The sequence below is a fragment of the Acomys minous genome (assembly GCF_964271855.1).
Source record: "Acomys minous genome assembly, chromosome: 5".
NCBI classification, from domain to species: domain Eukaryota; kingdom Metazoa; phylum Chordata; class Mammalia; order Rodentia; family Muridae; genus Acomys; species Acomys minous.
Window position 1 is genome coordinate 24,725,964 of NC_140494.1, and position 17,171 is coordinate 24,743,134.

Genomic DNA, 17,171 nt, shown 5'->3' on the forward strand with positions numbered 1-17,171 from the left:
AGATCTTACTGTAGATGATTCTGAACCACCATTTGGTTACTGGGAATTGAACTCACCACCTTTGGAAGAATAGTCAGTGCTCTTAACCTCTGAGCCACGTCTCCAGCCATAAAAAGAGTTTCTTAAACTAGGGTTCTAGATTCAATACCCAGGAGGAGCTGAGCTGAACACCGGCATTCAGCTCACTCGTCTTCCTAACTCCAGGTCCATTGTGACTAGTAGCCCTATGTTTCTGCTGCTGTGCCCTTCCTCCTGTGATAGACTTTGCCTTGACTGGAAGCCAGAATAAAATTCTTCCTTCCTTCCTCCCCCCCTCCCTTTTTTTTTTTTTTTTTAAGACACGGTTTCTCTGTGTAGCTCTGGATATCCTGGAACTCTCTTTGTAGAACAGGCTGGCCTTGAACTCAGGGAGATCCACCTGCCTCTGCCACCTGCTGGGATTAAAGTTGTGTGCCACCACTCCTGGTGCAGTTTGTACTCTTAACTCTGAGCCATCCACCAGCCTGTAATGTAACGTTTAATACTTTAAAACAACAGTTAATGTTTTCATTTTAAATTCAAATCAATTTTGATTACAATAAGGAGGGTTTACATTTTTTTTAAAAAAGATTTTAAATTTTAGTTTCTGTATATGTGAATTTTGCCTGCATATTGTTTATGTATACCATGTGCATGCTGGTGCCCACAGAGGCCAGAAGAGAGGGTCAGATCCTCTGGAATTGGAGTTACACATGACTTCAAGCTGCCGTGCAGCTGCTGGGAAACAAACTCCAGTCCTCTGTAGGAGTGACAAGTGCGCTTAACTGCTGAGCTATCGCTCCAGCCACAGTAAAAGGGTTTTTAACATGTACTCTGAACATGTATCTTCCTTATGGATTATATAAACATGGTCATAGATTAGTAAGTTATATACAGTCTTCCCCTGATAGAGAATAGAAGTTTTATATTGATTTTTTTTTCAGATGAGACTACATCTTTTTTAAAAAATGATTTATTTATTTTACTTGCATTGGTGTTTTGCCTGCACGTATGTCTGTGAACAGTCCTCTGGAACTGGAGTTACAAACAGTTGTGAGTTGCCATGTGGATGCTAGGAATTGAACTCAGGACCTCTGCAAGAGCAGCCAGTGCTCTTAACCTCTGATCCATCTTTTCAGCCCTTATATTTATTCTTTAACCCTAATGTGCTTCCTGTTGATTTTACTATACTTTGTACACTTACATATCAAGGAATTAACAAGGAAAATGGATAATACACTAATTCGATTTAAAAAAGAAACCTTTATTTTCCAGGCATGGTCATGCACACCTGTAATCCCAGCACTCAGGGAGGCAGAGGCAGGTGGATATCTGTGAGTTTGAGGCCAGCCTGGTCTACAAAGCGAGTCCAGGACAGTCAAGGATACATAGAGAAACCCTGTCTTAAAAAAACCAAAAATTTAAAAATTAAAAAAAAAGAAAGAAACCTTTATTTATAGTTATTTTACTTTACTTTCTTAAAACAGGGCATAGAATGCCGCATATGAGTGAAGGAACGAAGGGTCAGCAAGTAGGCAGCGGAGGTGATGGAGAACGCTGGGGCTCTGACCGCGGGTCCAGAGGCAGCCTCAATGAGCAGATTGCTCTTGTGCTCATTAGATTGCAAGAGGACATGCAGAGTGTCCTTCAGAGACTTCATAAACTGGAGACACTAGCTGCCTCCCAGGTAAGCTACCAAGTGTATCTTATTCTTATCTTCTGTTTTCATTCTGTAGAGCAGTGTAGAATCTGTATTGATGATATTTGCATAAATACATTTTTACGTTTCAGATTTGCATAAATACACATTTTTCACAAATTTTAATTTTAAAAAAATTTTAAAAGTCATGTCTTTCTTTCTTTTTTATTTTATTTATTTAAATTTTTTTTTTGTTTTTTTGAGACAGGGTTTCTCTGTTCCATAGAGCTCTGGCTGTCCTGGACTCTTTGTAGATCAAGTTGGCTTCGAACTCACAGAGATCAGCCTGCCTCTGCCTCCCGAGTGCTGAGATTAAAGGTGTGCGGCACCACACTGGACCTACAAATTTTAATTTTTGTTAACAATAAAATAACCTAGTTTTGAAAAGGCTGGCCTAAAAGATGAGTGCCACTTACAGTAATAGAAATGTTTAGAGTGTGCATTTGAGCAGTTCACAGGCCTAGTGATAGAGTTAAATGGTTTAGCATTTAGAAGGCCCTGGGTTCAATCTGCACACTGAAGAGAATAAAAAATTAGTACATTGAAGTTAGGGACTGGATACTTGATGTTAGAAGAAAAATTTCTACTATACACTAAGTTTAAAGAACTAATTAAGGAAATCCTTACTAACATCTACTAGCTGTCATTAGAGCCATCCTTAGCCACTCAGAGTGGCACATGCCTTTAATCCCAGCACTTGGCAGGCAGCCTGGTCTGCATAGGGAGTTCCAGGACAGCCAGAAACAAAGCAGCAGCAACAACAAATTCTTGTGTTAAACATTTTTTGTTTGTATTGGGCTGGTTAGAGGTAAGATATTAAGTTGCTAATTATTTAGGGTTAGTTTTACTATCCAAAATTTAAAACCAGAGATCAGTGTGGAGTGTGATTTTCACTATCTTTTGGCCCTATGAGATCCAAGGATGTTAAACTCCTGATATTCCTGAGAGTGTGGAACAGTGGGTGTCTGATTCTCATGCCTTCTCTTTTTCATTTATTTGTCTTGTGCAACTTTGATAGGATAATTTTGTTTTTCTTATTATATTTTATTTTGTTATATTTTATTCTGATGCCTTGGAAGCCTGTTCTTTTCTAAGGAGACAGAAAGGGGGTGGATCTGGAGGGGAGGGAAGGTGGGGAGGAGCTGGGAGTAGGGGGAGGGGAATTGTAATAAGGATATATTATGTTAGAATCTTATTTTCAATAAAAGGGAAAAAAATTGAACCTTGAAAACAAAGTAACTAGAGACTGAGGGTGTAGCTTGGTGTTACAATGTTTTCCAAGCATGTTCAAAGCCATGGCTCCAAATCCTAGCACCATAGAAAGGAAAAAGAAAAGACATTATCTTTGGTCACTTACAAAAGCCCAGAAAGAACCCAGACATCCCAGTTTGCTGGATTTTTTTCTTATACAAATTGCTATCCTTTAATCAATAAACCTGACATAGGTGCCAGAAACTGAACTTAGTGCCTCTGGAAGAGCAGAAAGCGCTCTTAACCACTGAACCATCTCTCCTGCCCCAAATACTTTGCGTTTTCTCTTTTTGGGGTGGTCGTGGTGGTTTCAAAACAGGATCTCTTTTGTGTAGCCTTGGCTGTCCTGGGACTATTCTGAAGACCATGCTGGCTTTGAACGCACTGAAATCCACCTGCCTCCGCCTCTGAAGTGCTGGGGTGCTGGGACTGAGGCCTTTCCCATTGTGCCTCGAGGTGTAGTCTAAGCTGCCCCCCACTGTGTCCTCTTCTTGGCTCTGTCTGCTGCTTCAGCAGCACCGTGGCCTTCTTTCTTTTGTAAAACAGCCTACCTAGTTGAGTTAGTGCTGTCTATATGCACATGGGTGTGAAGCCATCACCAACATGTGGACAACTTCCTACTCATTACACCCTCAAAGGGAAAAGAAAGACTCCCCACCCCCAGGCAGCCGTCATCTGCCAAGCTCCTCATCTGTGGCATGAGGACTCAAAAGCCACCTCTCCCGTTCATGCTAGAACTTTGCCTGGCTTGATCTTGTTCAGGCATTGAGCATGTAACACCCATTGTTGCAACAGTCAAGCCGTATTTTGAAGACAGCAGTATTCTTCCCCATGGCCTTTTGTTCTTTTACTCATCCCTCTGAGCTGTTCCCTGAGTCTTAAGAGTAAGGGTTGATAATAGATGTGCCATTTAGGGCCGTATTATTCTAAGTAATTTGAACAGTTCATCAACTGTACATCACCATAGAGGAAGTTTCTCTAGCTAAGATTGGGAATAACACTAATCTATGTAGGAAACAAATATTTACAAGTAATTTGAATATGTCCATTTAGCAAAACAACAGCACTGTGTTCCTCCATAGGTCTGTGACCTTCCCAACCATGGGCTTTTGGCCAGGTTTATAGTATTAGATATAATTAGCCTCCTTGTGTAACAGAAAGTGGTTGGTTACCCCGTAGCAGCTATGCCACAACTGCACCAGAGGTTAGCTCTTGCCTGTCATGACAGTATCAGGTACTCAGGGTCCAGTGTTGATGTCTCCCCCTCCCCACCGGGGCTGGCATAGCACATTCTGGCATTATGAAAGCTACCTAACAGGGAAACCAAAGTGTGTGGTATCTTCTCTTGAATGAGCTCATTGATCATTCTATTTCTCTAAAATTATAGTAAACAGAGAAAGTGGAGTAACATGTATGTTTTTAGTATATAGTTTAAGTAAACTGGTTTTTTAAATGAACCAAATTGAAATGTCAGTTTTCAAAATTATCTGAAAAGTTTTTGCTTCATTTAGATCAGAGCTCTTAATGACAAAGAATATAGTTCATTTCTCATATTACATGTTGTGGGTTCTCAACGAAAGCATGTATATTGTTTATAGCCATTTGACTAATGATAAGGCTGCAGTTCTCAAACATGTTTGCAAATTGATGGTTTATATGGAAACTAGAGTAAGCAAAGTTGAAGATCTGATAAGACTAGAAGAATCGTTTAGATTGAAAAGTACTATACACACACATATATGACATTATATATAACAGAATAGTGGAAACAGTAAATAAATAACCTAAAAAATAATTTAGAAATATTGTCTTGTGTACCCCATGTTAACCTCAGTGTAGTCAAGGATGACTTTACGCATTTGATCCTCCAGTCTTCATCTCCTGAGTTTAAAGATTGCAGTGGAACCTGTAATTCTGGGGATTAAATACAAGTGAATCATGTATTCTTTTTGTTGTTTGTTTTGTTTTTGAGACAGGGTTTCTCTGTGTAGCCTTGGCTGTCCTGGATTGGCTTTGTAGACGAGGCTGGCCTTGAACTCTCAGAGATCTTCCTGCCTCTGCCTCCCCGAGTTCTGGGATTACAGGCGTGTGCCACCACTCATGGCTGATTTTTGCATTATTGGTAAAAACTCTACTAGTTGAACTATATCTTGGACATTGATTTCAGGTTTCATTTTTATAATTTCATATAATTTGAACTATATAAACAATATAAGGTATTTGTATACCTTACAGATTTAGGGACCACACTGGCCCCACAAAATCCCAATATAACTGAATATGAATCCTCTCTGCCACCACCTCCCCAATACTGAGATTACAGGTATGAGCCACCCTGTGTTCTTCCCCCACACCACACACACACACACACACACACACACACACACACACTTGTGGTCAGTGTGGGTGTTAGTGTAATCAAAATTTAGTATAAAAAGAGAGAATAAGCTACTTATTCTGTTTACTTAAAAAAATTGGAGCTAGAAAAATGTTGTATGGGGCTATGGCTTATTTGGTAGAGTGCTTGCCTAGCATGCATGAAGCCCTGGGGTTTGATTACAAATATTGCGTAAACCAGGGGTGTGTGTGTGTGTGTGTGGTGGGCAAGTATGCATGTGTATGTGTGGTGTGTGTGTGTGTGTGGTGTGCAGGTGTGCATGTGTATGTGTGGTGTGTGTATGTGTGGTGTGGTGTGCAGGTGTGCATGTGTATGTGTGTGGTGTGCATGTGTGCAGGTTTATGTGTGGTGTGTGTGTGTGTGTGTGTGTGTGTGTGTGTGTATGTGTGTGTGTGGTGTGGTGTATGTGGTATGTGTGGTATGAGGGGATAATACAGGGTGGCTCATACCTGTAATCTCGGTATTAGGGAGATTAGGAGGGGGAAGCAGGGAGGACTAGAAGTTCATGTACAGTTATATTGGAAGGTGTAGGGCCAGCCTGGGATAAGTTACATTGGAAGGTGTAGGGCCAGCCTGGGATAAGTTACATTGGAAGGTGTTGGGCCAGCCTGGGATAAGTTACATTGGAAGGTGTAGGGCCAGCCTGGGATAAGTTACATTGGAAGGTGTAGGGCCAGCCTGGGCTAGAGACCCTTTCTCAAGACAGAAACAAAGAAACAAAGAAAACCCAAAATTACAGATTTTTTTCATTCTGTCAAAGTTATTACTTTTCATTTGTATTTAAAGGCGAAATTATCATTGCAGACAAGTAATCAGCCCTCCTCACAGGTAAGAGTTTTAAATAAATTATAAGACATTTATATTTTATAAGATACTTAAGTCATTAAATATGAAATTTACCCTTTAGAGCATTGAAGATAAAAATATATTTAGAAAAATATATATAGTGACTCATTTGGTTGCTGCCCACTCTTTCCCTTGAGAGTGCTTTACTTTTTTCTATAATAAACTTATTTCTTACAGTACAAAAATTGGATGTGTTTACTTAAGTCTTAGAAGCCTGCTTACTGAGCATAGAATAATTTATCAGAGGAGAGATTTGTTATTAGTTTTAAGTTTTTTGAAGTACATATTAAGAATGTCTTCAAGTCTCTTTCTGCAGTATTTATGAGTTAAATGACCACCCTTCTTTTTTTATTTTCTCAGAGACCATCTTGGTGGCCCTTTGAGATGTCTCCTGGTGCATTAACTTTTGCTATTATATGGCCTTTCATTGCCCAGTGGTTGGTGCATTTATATTATCAAAGAAGGAGAAGGTAATACTCTAGTTTTGTAATTGAAACAGTGCATGAACCCCTATAACGTGTAGTGGCTATAACTTGCAATGGTAATTAAGGCGATTAGGCCCATTTTATAGATGCATTGCCATTATGAACATCTGCTGATCCTGAGACTAAAACTACCTTGGAAAAGGTATCTGTGGACTTCTAGGTACTTGGAAAAGATAATTTTTAACTCAAATATATGCTTTTAATTTATGTAACATGACATAGCTAACTGCATGCTTTTTGTTATCACCAATGAAAATACCACGCTCTTAAAGGCTGCTTATTTAGAAACAGCTTTACTACAACTCCTGAAGCAGCAGTGTCTTGGTAGTGCCTGTCCCTTTAAAATCTGTTGATGTGTGTGCTCTTTGAAGATACGAACTCTAACTTACAATTTAGGGGAGTTCAAGCCCCTTCTTATTTTTTACTATTTTTATTCTATTTGGCGTATATTGGGTGTCCAGGGCTCTGTACTAGGCAGACAGCCCGCCACTGAGATGTGCCTTCCAATCTGTCAAACTTCTTTAGGTTTCTTCTGTAGAAAGTCAGCCGTTAGGGCTGTGGAGATAACTCAGTTGCACAGCAAGCATAAGGGATCTCAGTTTGATTTTCAGTTCCTACAGAACAGAGCTGGGCCTGGCTGGGCATGCTTATAGTAACCAGTGCTGAGAGGCTGATACATGCTGACAAGGAAAGGCCAGCCAGCCTGGCCCACCGCAGTTTCCCTGCTTGCCTCTAGAACAGTGGTCTTCAACCCTCTTAATGCCGTGACCCTTGAATACAGGTCCTCATGTTGTGGTGACTTCCAACCATAACGTCATTTTTGTTACTACTTTAAACTGTAATTTTCTGCTGTTGTAAATTGTAATGTAAGTATCTGTATTCTCCAATGGACATAGGCGACCCCATGAAAAGGTTAATTGATGCTCTGAGGGGTGGCAACCCAAAGGTTGAGAACCACTGTTCTAAAACATGATAGCCCTTAGGCAGCAGTTCTCTGCCTGTCACAGCATTGCTGCTCTAAGGAATGATGCCTTAAAAAGCCTTGTTGACGTATGGCTTTGACATGTATTCAGCACACACACATGCACCTGCACACACAAACATATGCAGCCCCAAACATGTACACACACATATACACAAAATACATAAAATGGAAGTGGTTGAGAAATTTGGCATAAAACCATAATAATTTGTTTTTTATTTAAGATTGAAGCAGTTTGTCACACCACGAAGGAGTAAAATCAAGTGACTTATCTAGGCATGATAACCCATGCCTATAATCTCAGCACTTGTGGGCGGAGATAGGAGGAGCAAGAGTTCCAGGCTAGACAGTTACATAGTGAAGCCCTATCCTAAAAAAAAAAAGGAAGAAAAATTGTTTTCTTTTGTTCTTTATTCTTTCACGTGAGTCTCAGTCTTAGCTTAGGCTGTCTTTGAACTCGCATTGGTACCCTGCCTTAGCCTCCCAGTGCTGGGTTATAGGCCTGCACCATCACTGCCTTAGCCTCCAAGTGCTGGGTGGGTTATAGGCCTGCACCATCACTGCCTTAGCCTCCCAGTGCTGGGTTATAGGCCTGCACCGTCACTGCCTTAGCCTCCCAGTGCTGGGTTATAGGCCTGCACCGTCACTGCCTTAGCCTCCCAGTGCTGGGTTATAGGCCTGCACCATCACTGCCTTAGCCTCCCAGTGCTGGGTTATAGGCCTGCACCATCACTGCCTTAGCCTCCCAGTGCTGGGTTATAGACCTGCACCATCACTGCCTTAGCCTCCCAGTGCTGGGTGGGTTATAGGCCTGCACCATCACTGCCTTAGCCTCCAAGTGCTGGGTTATAGGCCTGCATCATCACTGCCTTAGCCTCCCAGTGCTGGGTTATAGGCCTGCACCGTCACTGCCTTAGCCTCCCAGTGCTGGGTTATAGGCCTGCACCATCACTGCCTTAGCCTCCCAGTGCTGGGTTATAGGCCTGCACCATCACTGCCTTAGCCTCCCAGTGCTGGGTGGGTTATAGGCCTGCACCATCACTGCCTTAGCCTCCAAGTGCTGGGTTATAGGCCTGCATCATCACTGCCTTAGCCTCCAAGTGCTGGGTGGGTTATAGGCCTGCACCATCACTGCCTTAGCCTCCAAGTGCTGGGTGGGTTATAGGCCTGTACCATCACAGCCCTTTGAAAATTGGATTATTTTTAGAAAATTGCTAACAGAAGTCTAGTAATGGAGGCTTACTGTTTCTTTTGAGTAACCTTTCAGTTGTTCAGAGATAGAGAAACAATAACAAAGGTCTGTGTTGTATTATTGAGTTTTTCACTGTTAAGTGATCTTTCCAATGCAGACTGTTCAGTACAGTGCATGTTAGTGAGGTATGTTTAAACACTTTGCTTCTGTATATGGCAGATGATCCTGGGTGGGAGGCAGGTTGATTAGGAAATTATTTTTAGGCTTGAGAGGATTTGGGTATCTTAATCAGGCATTTTTCTTTTATTGAAAATATTCTTTTTTCATGCATTCTATCCTGTTATCGCTTCCCTTCTCTCTAATGCTCCCATTTCCTCCAACCCCCCTTCACTACAGACCCACTGTCCAGTTGATTTTCACAAAGAACCAACTCTTGATTTCATTGATTTCTACTGTTCTCTTTGTTTTTATTTTACTGGTTGCAGCCCTCAGTTTGATTGTTTTTTACAGTCTAATCTTGGGTGTGGTTACTTTTTGTTCCAGAGCTTTCAGGTGTGCTAAGTTGCTAGTATGAGATCTCTCCAGTTTTTTTCTATGCAGGCACTTAGTGCTATGGACTTGCTTTTTAGCACTGCTTTCATTGTGTCCCATAAGTTTGGTATGTTGTGCCTTCATTTCATTGATTTCTAGAAAATGTTTAATTTCTTTTGTTCTGTCTTGACCCATTTTTCATTGAGTAGAGTTGTTAGGTTTCCACGAGTTTGTAAGTTTTCTACTGTTTCTGTTTCTATTATTGTTAGTATTCAGCTTTACTCTGTGGTGCTTTGATAAAAAGCAGGGCGCTATTTCAGTTTTTTAAAATAATCTGTTGAGACTTGTTTGATATCTGAGTATGTGGTCAATTTTGCAGGAAGTTTTGTGAGGTGCTGAGAAGGCCATTCTTTTGTGTTTGGGTAAAACGCTCTGTCAATATCTGTTAGGTCCACTTGGTTTATAACATGTTAGCTCTATTATTTCTCTGTTTAGTTTTTTCTGGATGACCTGTCCATTGGTGAGAATAGGGTATTGAAGTCTCCCATTATAAGTATGTGAGGATCAATATGTGATTTAAGCTGTAGGGTTTGTTTGTTTGTTTCATTTTTATTTTTATTTTATTTTTTTAAAACAAATTGTATTTGAGGCATAGATGTTAAGAATTGAAATGTCATCTTGGTGTATTTTTTCCTTTGATGAATATGTGATGTCCTTTACCTTCTCTTCTAACTAGTTTTGGTCTGAAGTCTATTTTGTTAGATTTTAAAATGACTATACCCACTTGCTCCTTTGGTCCATTTGCTTTGCATATCTTTTTCCAATCCTTTACCCTGAGATAATGTCTGTCTTAGATGTTAAGGTACGTTTCTTACATTCAGTAGAAGGATGGGTCCTGTTTTCAAATTTATTCTGCTAGTCTGTGTCTTTTTATTTGGTAATTGAGACCATTGACAACGAGTGATTTCAGTAACCGATGACTGTAGATTCCTGTTATTTTGTTGTTGTGGGTGGTGGTGGTTGTTTTTGTTGTTTTTTTGTGTGTTTGCCTTCTTTTGATTTTACTAGTGTGCAGTTACTTCATTGCTTTGTTTTCATGTGTGTGGTTAACCTCCTTAGTTTGGAGTTCGCTTTCTAGCATCTTCTGTAGGGCTGGATTTGTAGATAGATATTGTTAAAATTCTGATTTTCATGGAATCTTATTTTCTTCTTCAATGGTGATTGAATTTTGCTTGGTATAGTAAACTGAGGTGGCATCTGTGGTTGCTTAAGAGTCTACAGCATAACTTATCCAGGCCTCCCTGGGTTTTAGAGTCACTATTAAAAAATCAGGTGTAATTCTAATATGTCTACCTTTATATGTCACATGGTCTTTTTCCCCTTGTAGCTTTTAATATTCTTTCTTTGTTCTCTGTGTTTAGTGTTTTGATTATTATGTGGTGAGAAGACTTTCTTTTCTGGTCGTTTGCTGTGTGCTTCTTGTACTTTTATAGACATCATCTTTGGTTAGGAAAAATTTCTTCTGTGATTTTTGTTGAAAACATTTTCTGAGTCTTTGAGCTGGGTTCCTTCTCCTTCCTCTGTTCCCATTACTCTTAGGTTTGGTCTTTTCATTTAACAATTTCTTTGATCAGTGTATCCATGTGTTTTTTGTTTGTTTTTGTTTTTTGAGACAGGGTTTCTCTGTGTAGCCTTGGCTATCCTGGACTCCCTTTGTAGACCAGGCTGGCCTCGAACTCACAGCGATCCGCCTGCTTCTAGCTCCCAGTGCTGGGGTTACAGGCGTGCGCCACCACGCCCAGCTTTCCATTTCTTCTATAGTATCTTCAGTGCCTGAGATTGTTCTATCTGTTGTATCTGTTGGTGAGGCTTGCCTCTGTAATTCGTGTTTGAATTCCTAAAGTTTTCTTTTCCAGAATTCTTTCTTTATTGCTTCTGTTTCTGTTTTCATGTCTTGAACAGTTTGACTTGTTTCCTTCAACTGTTTCTGTTTTCTTGGCTTTCTTTAAGGAGTTTATTCACTTCCTCCAATTGTGTTTTCCTGGGATTCTTTAAGGACCTCTATCATCTTCATATAGTGGGTTTCAAGGTCCTTTTCTTATGCTTTAGCTCTGTTGGAATATTCAGGGCATGCTATGGTAGGATAGCTGGGCTCTCGTAGGGACGTATTGCCCTGGCTGTTGTTAGTTTTTGTGCTGGCATCTGGTGTAAAAAGGTCTAGGTGCTGATTTCTGGATTTGTCATTGTTAGATGGGCCTTTTGTTTTTATTTCCTCTGGATTTTCAGATAGCATAATGGCTGTGCATTGCCTGTTCAGCTGGTGTGTTCACAGGGAATGCCTGTCTGAGTTGGAGCCTTTGTAATTGAGACGAGTTGGGGGAAGGAAGGTTGGAGGTCTTTGTGATCCGTTGAGGTTGTTAGAGAGGAAGGGAGACCAAGGCAGGCTTCTAGCTACAGTGCTAGGGATGAGATCTGGGGGATCGGGTCTCAGGAGCATTAGCTGTGGCTCTGCCTTTAGCCTACTTGTCCTGAGAGGAGCTGCTATTGGACTAGCAGGAGGTGCCTAATGGACTTGGGGCCTGGGACATAGTGACAAGTGGTGGAGAGAGATTAGGAAAGGATGGTCTGGGGGGATCCACAGACTGGGGTGAGGGAAGGCTGCAGCCAATGTTGAGAAGGGGTGAGGGAGGCTACAGCCAGTGTTGAGAAGGGGTGAGGGAAGGCTGCAGCCAGTGTTGGGAAGGGGTGAGGGAAGGCTGCAGCCAGTGTTGGGAAGGGGTGAGGGAGGCTGCAGCCAGTGTTGGGAAGGGGTGAGGGAAGGCTACAGCCAGTGTTGAGAAGGGGTGAGGGAAGGCTGCAGCCAGTGTTGAGAAGGGGTGAGGGAGGCTGCAGCCAGTGTTGAGAAGGGGTGAGGGAAGGCTACAGCCAGTGTTGAGAAGGGGTGAGGGAAGGCTGCAGCCAGTGTTGAGAAGGGGTGAGGGAAGGCTGCAGCCAGTGTTGAGAAGGGGTGAGGGAAGGCTGCAGCCAGTGTTGGGAAGGGGTGAGGGAAGGCTGCAGCCAGTGTTGGGAAGGGGTGAGGGAGGCTGCAGCCAGTGTTGGGAAGGGGTGAGGGAAGGCTACAGCCAGTGTTGAGAAGGGGTGAGGGAAGGCTGCAGCCAGTGTTGAGAAGGGGTGAGGGAGGCTGCAGCCAGTGTTGAGAAGGGGTGAGGGAAGGCTACATCCAGTGTTGAGAAGGGGTGAGGGAAGGCTGCAGCCAGTGTTGAGAAGGGGTGAGGGAAGGCCGCAGCCAGTGTTGAGAAGGGGTGAGGGAAGGCCGCAGCCAGTGTTGGGAAGGGGTGAGGGAAGGCCGCAGCCAGTGTTGGGAAGGGGTGAGGGAAGGCCGCAGCCAGTGTTGGGAAGGGGTGAGGGAAGGCCGCAGCCAGTGTTGGGAAGGGGTGAGGGAAGGCCGCAGCCAGTGTTGGGAAGGGGTGAGGGAAGGCCGCAGCCAGTGTTGGGAAGGGGTGAGGGAAGGCCGCAGCCAGTGTTGGGAAGGGGTGAGGGAAGGCCGCAGCCAGTGTTGGGAAGGGGTGAGGAAGGCTGCAGCCAGTGTTGGGAAGGGGTGAGGGAAGGCTGCAGCCAGTGTCTGTTGCAGTGCTAGGGATGAGACTGGGGGAACACAGAGAGAGGTCTGTGGGCAGCCTGGTGGTTTTCTGGTAGGCATGGCCTGCATTTTATTGCAGGTTCAATCTGGTAATTGTTAATCTCATAGTTAAAGGAATGATGACTCTAGTTTGTAACAGAGTATATTAAAGAAGACAGGTGTGCAGGTCTTGGATTGTGATTTGCTGCTTTGCTTGTTCGGTAGACGAGTATAACTTCTAAGCTTTCTCACGCTGTCACTCCTCGCATGTCATGTAAAGAGCATCTGCAGAGTTCTTGTGTGACACGGCTCCTCGGCATTCAGCTCAGTCTCTGCTGGGAAAAAGAGGTCTTTGAACAGGCTCCATTAAACACTGAAAAACACTCTCAAGTTTTGAAGAGCTTGACTGATATTTATTGACACTTCGGAAGATTTGGAGTTTAGGAACTAAATTATTGGCTGCTTTGCAAAGGACCTTGCGTAGCAATCTGCATCATGTGGTCCTTTGGCCTTTAATAAGTGTGAGCTGTGCGGATACCCCACAGCGAACATTTCTGTCACGCCTTTGCATGCAGTTATCTTCAGAACCACCCACATCTCTTTGTCTGGCATTTCAGTGTTCTTCTTCTTCCAGGGGAATTTTGTTCCTGATGCAGAGATTCCCCTTTTGCTTAAAATCTGATTATTTAAAATGTCACTCATGCCAAGGAAGTGCATGTAAGAGGTTTTCAGCAGAACGTAAGGAATGATCTGAGTGTTTAAAAAAAAACCCGACCTTGAGACTGGAAAGATGGTTCAGCCATTAAGAGCACCTGGCCATCCTACTAGGGCACTAGCTTGGTTCCCAGCACCCCTGCTGGTGATCACAATGGTCTCTAACTCCAGGGCATCTGATGTCTTTCTCTGGCCTCTGTGTACACCTTAAATCATGTGCACACGCCCCCTCCCCTTTAACACGTATTAAAAAAGTAAATCTTATTCTGGCAACGAGTTACATCATAAGAGTTTATCTAGAGGGAGGAATGAATCCATAGTGAGAATTTCAGGTGTCTGGCATCCTGAGTCGGCTACATATTCTTCCCAGCAGTGGAGTCTTTTGCAAGGCACGTATTGTTGGTTGTGCTCTGAACTAGCAAGACTGCCCTTACCTGGTAGCTCACTCTGCTTTCATTAAACCTGTCACATTTATATCCATGTTTTGAGGTGTATGCTTTTACGTTGTACCCTTGCCTCCTTACCTTCCAGTCACTGAACTGAGCTAGGAACCTGCTTTATTTAATTTCTGAATCTTAGAAAAGTATGAGAATTAGAAGGTAAAAGGAGAAACATAAATTGAAATAATTAAAAATTCTTGACGGCTATTATATAATAGCAATAAATTAGTAAATACATAGAAAACTGATAATTTCAGTACCTACAATTTCATCTTTCCTACTAAGCTAAGTCACATGAAGTAACATTATAATGCTCATTTGTAGCTTTATCTTGAGTTTGAACATTGTGTTTTTATCCAGAAAATTCTTTGGTATGAATGTGCTTCACATTCAGGTTTCATTTATACTTATAACAAATTGGTTTTTACTTTTTTTTTTTTTTTAAAGAAAACTAAACTGAAGAAAATGGATTTTACTCAAGAAGACTGCTGGGCCTGGAAGACTTAAGAAATGAATTGGATTGTGGAATTCACAAGAAAATCTCAGTTTGTGATGATTACATTTCTCTTTTTGTCCAGTAATTTGGTTTGTATACATATATATATTCTTTGCACTACACAAATGATAACATTTAAGGACTAATATTGCTGATACTTGAAAAATCAATCTCAACTAGGTTTTAAGTAGCATACATAGACTTACTCTTTTTAAGCTCGAAGGAAATTAAGTTATTATCATTCAGTAACATGTTTACCTGATTTCTCCCATAAGAAATATAAGCTGCTTTTCTAAGGCATAATTACGATAATGAGATAAAATTTATATTTTTTGCTTTCCTAAACTAAATACAAGAAAGAATGCAAAGCAAGGGTGCATTTTAAATGAGGCAAATCAATTCTGTATAGGTCACTGAACTGTCAGCCAAGTAGCAGAAAACCCATGGAAGAGCCATTTACACTCTGTGTGGTCTACACAGAAGTTGCAGGCGTCCACAACTTAGAAAAGCATTGCCCTCTGTGCTATGCTTACTTTTTACAAGTGACTCACTGAACAGACTTACATTGATGATGGAAAGGATGAATAGGCCTAATGTAGGGTAGAAGTGTATCTGAGTCTGCAGATGACTCAGTTGGATTTTAGTTCAGTCATACACACTTAATCCTTTGTAACCACTTTTCTTTAAGTGAGGATATCTACTGTCTGCTCCCTAGGGTGCTTTGCAATAAAATGAAAACTTATTTATACTGTTTTTACTAAGGTAAGAAATGCATGAAAATCCCTTTTTCTGCAAGTGGTAATTGACAGTCTGGATTCTTAACCTCTTAGTGCCTCAGTTCTTCCTTTGGGCTCTCCTTCACAAGGGTATCAGAAGGGACCTTAAGTCTACAGGTCTCTGCGTCCACACAATTAAAGAATGCTTAGCTAAAATGGAACTTAGGTTCCTTCTAGCCCTTAAAACAAAAGAAAGATTAATTTAGATCCCAGAAGACTATTTGAAAGATAATCCTTCTTGTGTACTTTCCCAAAGCTGTGCCCAATCATTTACCTTATGCTTTGAAGATTTAATTTAAAAACTATAGTAAATGCTTTTCCTTTTGAGACAGAGTCTCAGTAGCTCCGCCAGCTTCCAGTTCACTATATAGCTAAACTGGGACCACAGGCGTGAACCACCATGGCTGGCTTTGTACAGTAAACCCTTTTAATGCATTCTTGATATGTATGGTGTTGGGGGGATTAGCATTAGGTACTGAATATTTTCAGTAAGAGGGAAAGAATCCATCTCCATTATATAGGGTTGCTTTTTGAAGAAAAGAATATGAGAACATAATTTGCTTGTCCCAGACTTTACAAAAAAAATCTAAACTGTAATTTAGTTTTTAAATTGTTTATCACAATATGTTGATCTGGCATTTGCTTAAGATTAAAAAAACCCAAATATTTCTTCTACTTTTTAGAAGGAAGAGACTTTTTAAAAAAAAAATTAGAAAACAAGTTGGTATCACAAAATGATGGCTTTTTTTCTTATATAAATAAAATGCAAATCAAGGATGTGACCAGTTGTGATGCATTGCAAGTAGTCAAGAGCAACTAACTCCTAAAGGGTAAGGGAGGGAGTTTGTATGTTGTATAAATTGTAACCATTTGTATCTTATACCAGAATTACTTTATAGTTTGAAAAGCACTTTGCAAACAGTTCTTGTATATAGAAGATGTAATTATAGGATATAGTGGTAATGCTTTAAAACATGAACCTCATTTTAAAAATCTACAGTACGGTATTTTTTTAATGATCAGCTTTTCTGTTTATTGTAAAACTAAGTTAAAAAATAAAAGGTTAATGAGAAATGAAATGGTTTTTTATTACTTGTTAACTGTATTGATTGTGTACAAAGCTAAAATGAGAACAGTTTTTCATGTAAAGTAACCCTGAGTGGCAGGCAGGGGATAGCACTCTTACATATGCCAAGCGTGTGAGGTCCCAAGGTTCAGTTCCCAGTGCCATGAAAAAGGAGGTCATGAGACTAAAGCCATTTTTTTATATGTAATTTGATAACGATTTCAGAAGTGTATGCAATTTAACTCATTTGTCATCTGATTGATATTAGTAATACAGTTAAAAAAAACTAGATAAGGTTTTACTGTGTAGCTCAGACTTGAAGCAATCATCTGGACTTGGCCTACAAAGGACAAAGAAGTCATTTTAAGCTTCCCCAGGTGTGAGGCTGGGAATGTAAAGGTGCAGAGTAAGGTTTGCTTAGACTCCAGTGCTGTCTCCTGCCTCACACTAGAGCTGTCTCCAGTGAAGGAGCACGTGTACCTACCCGGATACACACTGACAGAGATGATTTCTTAGTGTCTGCTATTTCAAACTGCCTTAAGCCCACACAATGTTTATACCAAAGAGGTGGCGACATTCTTATTTTTTCTTTCTTTTTTTATTAATTTATTCATATTACATCTCAATTGTTAGCCCTTCCCTTGTATCCTCCTATTCC

General features: G+C 41.1%; 1 protein-coding gene across 8 annotated transcripts in view; it reads left to right on the forward strand.

Annotated features, from left to right (window-relative positions):
• Positions 1–16,526, forward strand: part of ACBD5 (acyl-CoA binding domain containing 5) — a gene marked incomplete at its 3' end in the record, with an annotated part of 46,069 nt that extends 29,543 nt beyond the window's left edge. For 4 of the 8 annotated variants that reach the window (XM_084781976.1, XM_084781971.1, XM_084781969.1 and 1 more), the window contains 4 exons: positions 1,506–1,705; positions 6,153–6,194; positions 6,573–6,682; positions 14,623–16,526. In XM_084781976.1, coding sequence (XP_084638102.1) covers positions 1,506–1,705; positions 6,153–6,194; positions 6,573–6,682; positions 14,623–14,635 — 365 coding nt within the window. Of the gene's footprint in view, positions 1–1,505; positions 1,706–6,152; positions 6,195–6,572; positions 6,687–14,622 lie in introns of those variants that run through there. The other 4 variants (XM_084781970.1, XM_084781974.1, XM_084781972.1 and 1 more) reach the window with 3 other exon arrangements.
• Positions 16,527–17,171: the final 645 nt, after the last annotated feature.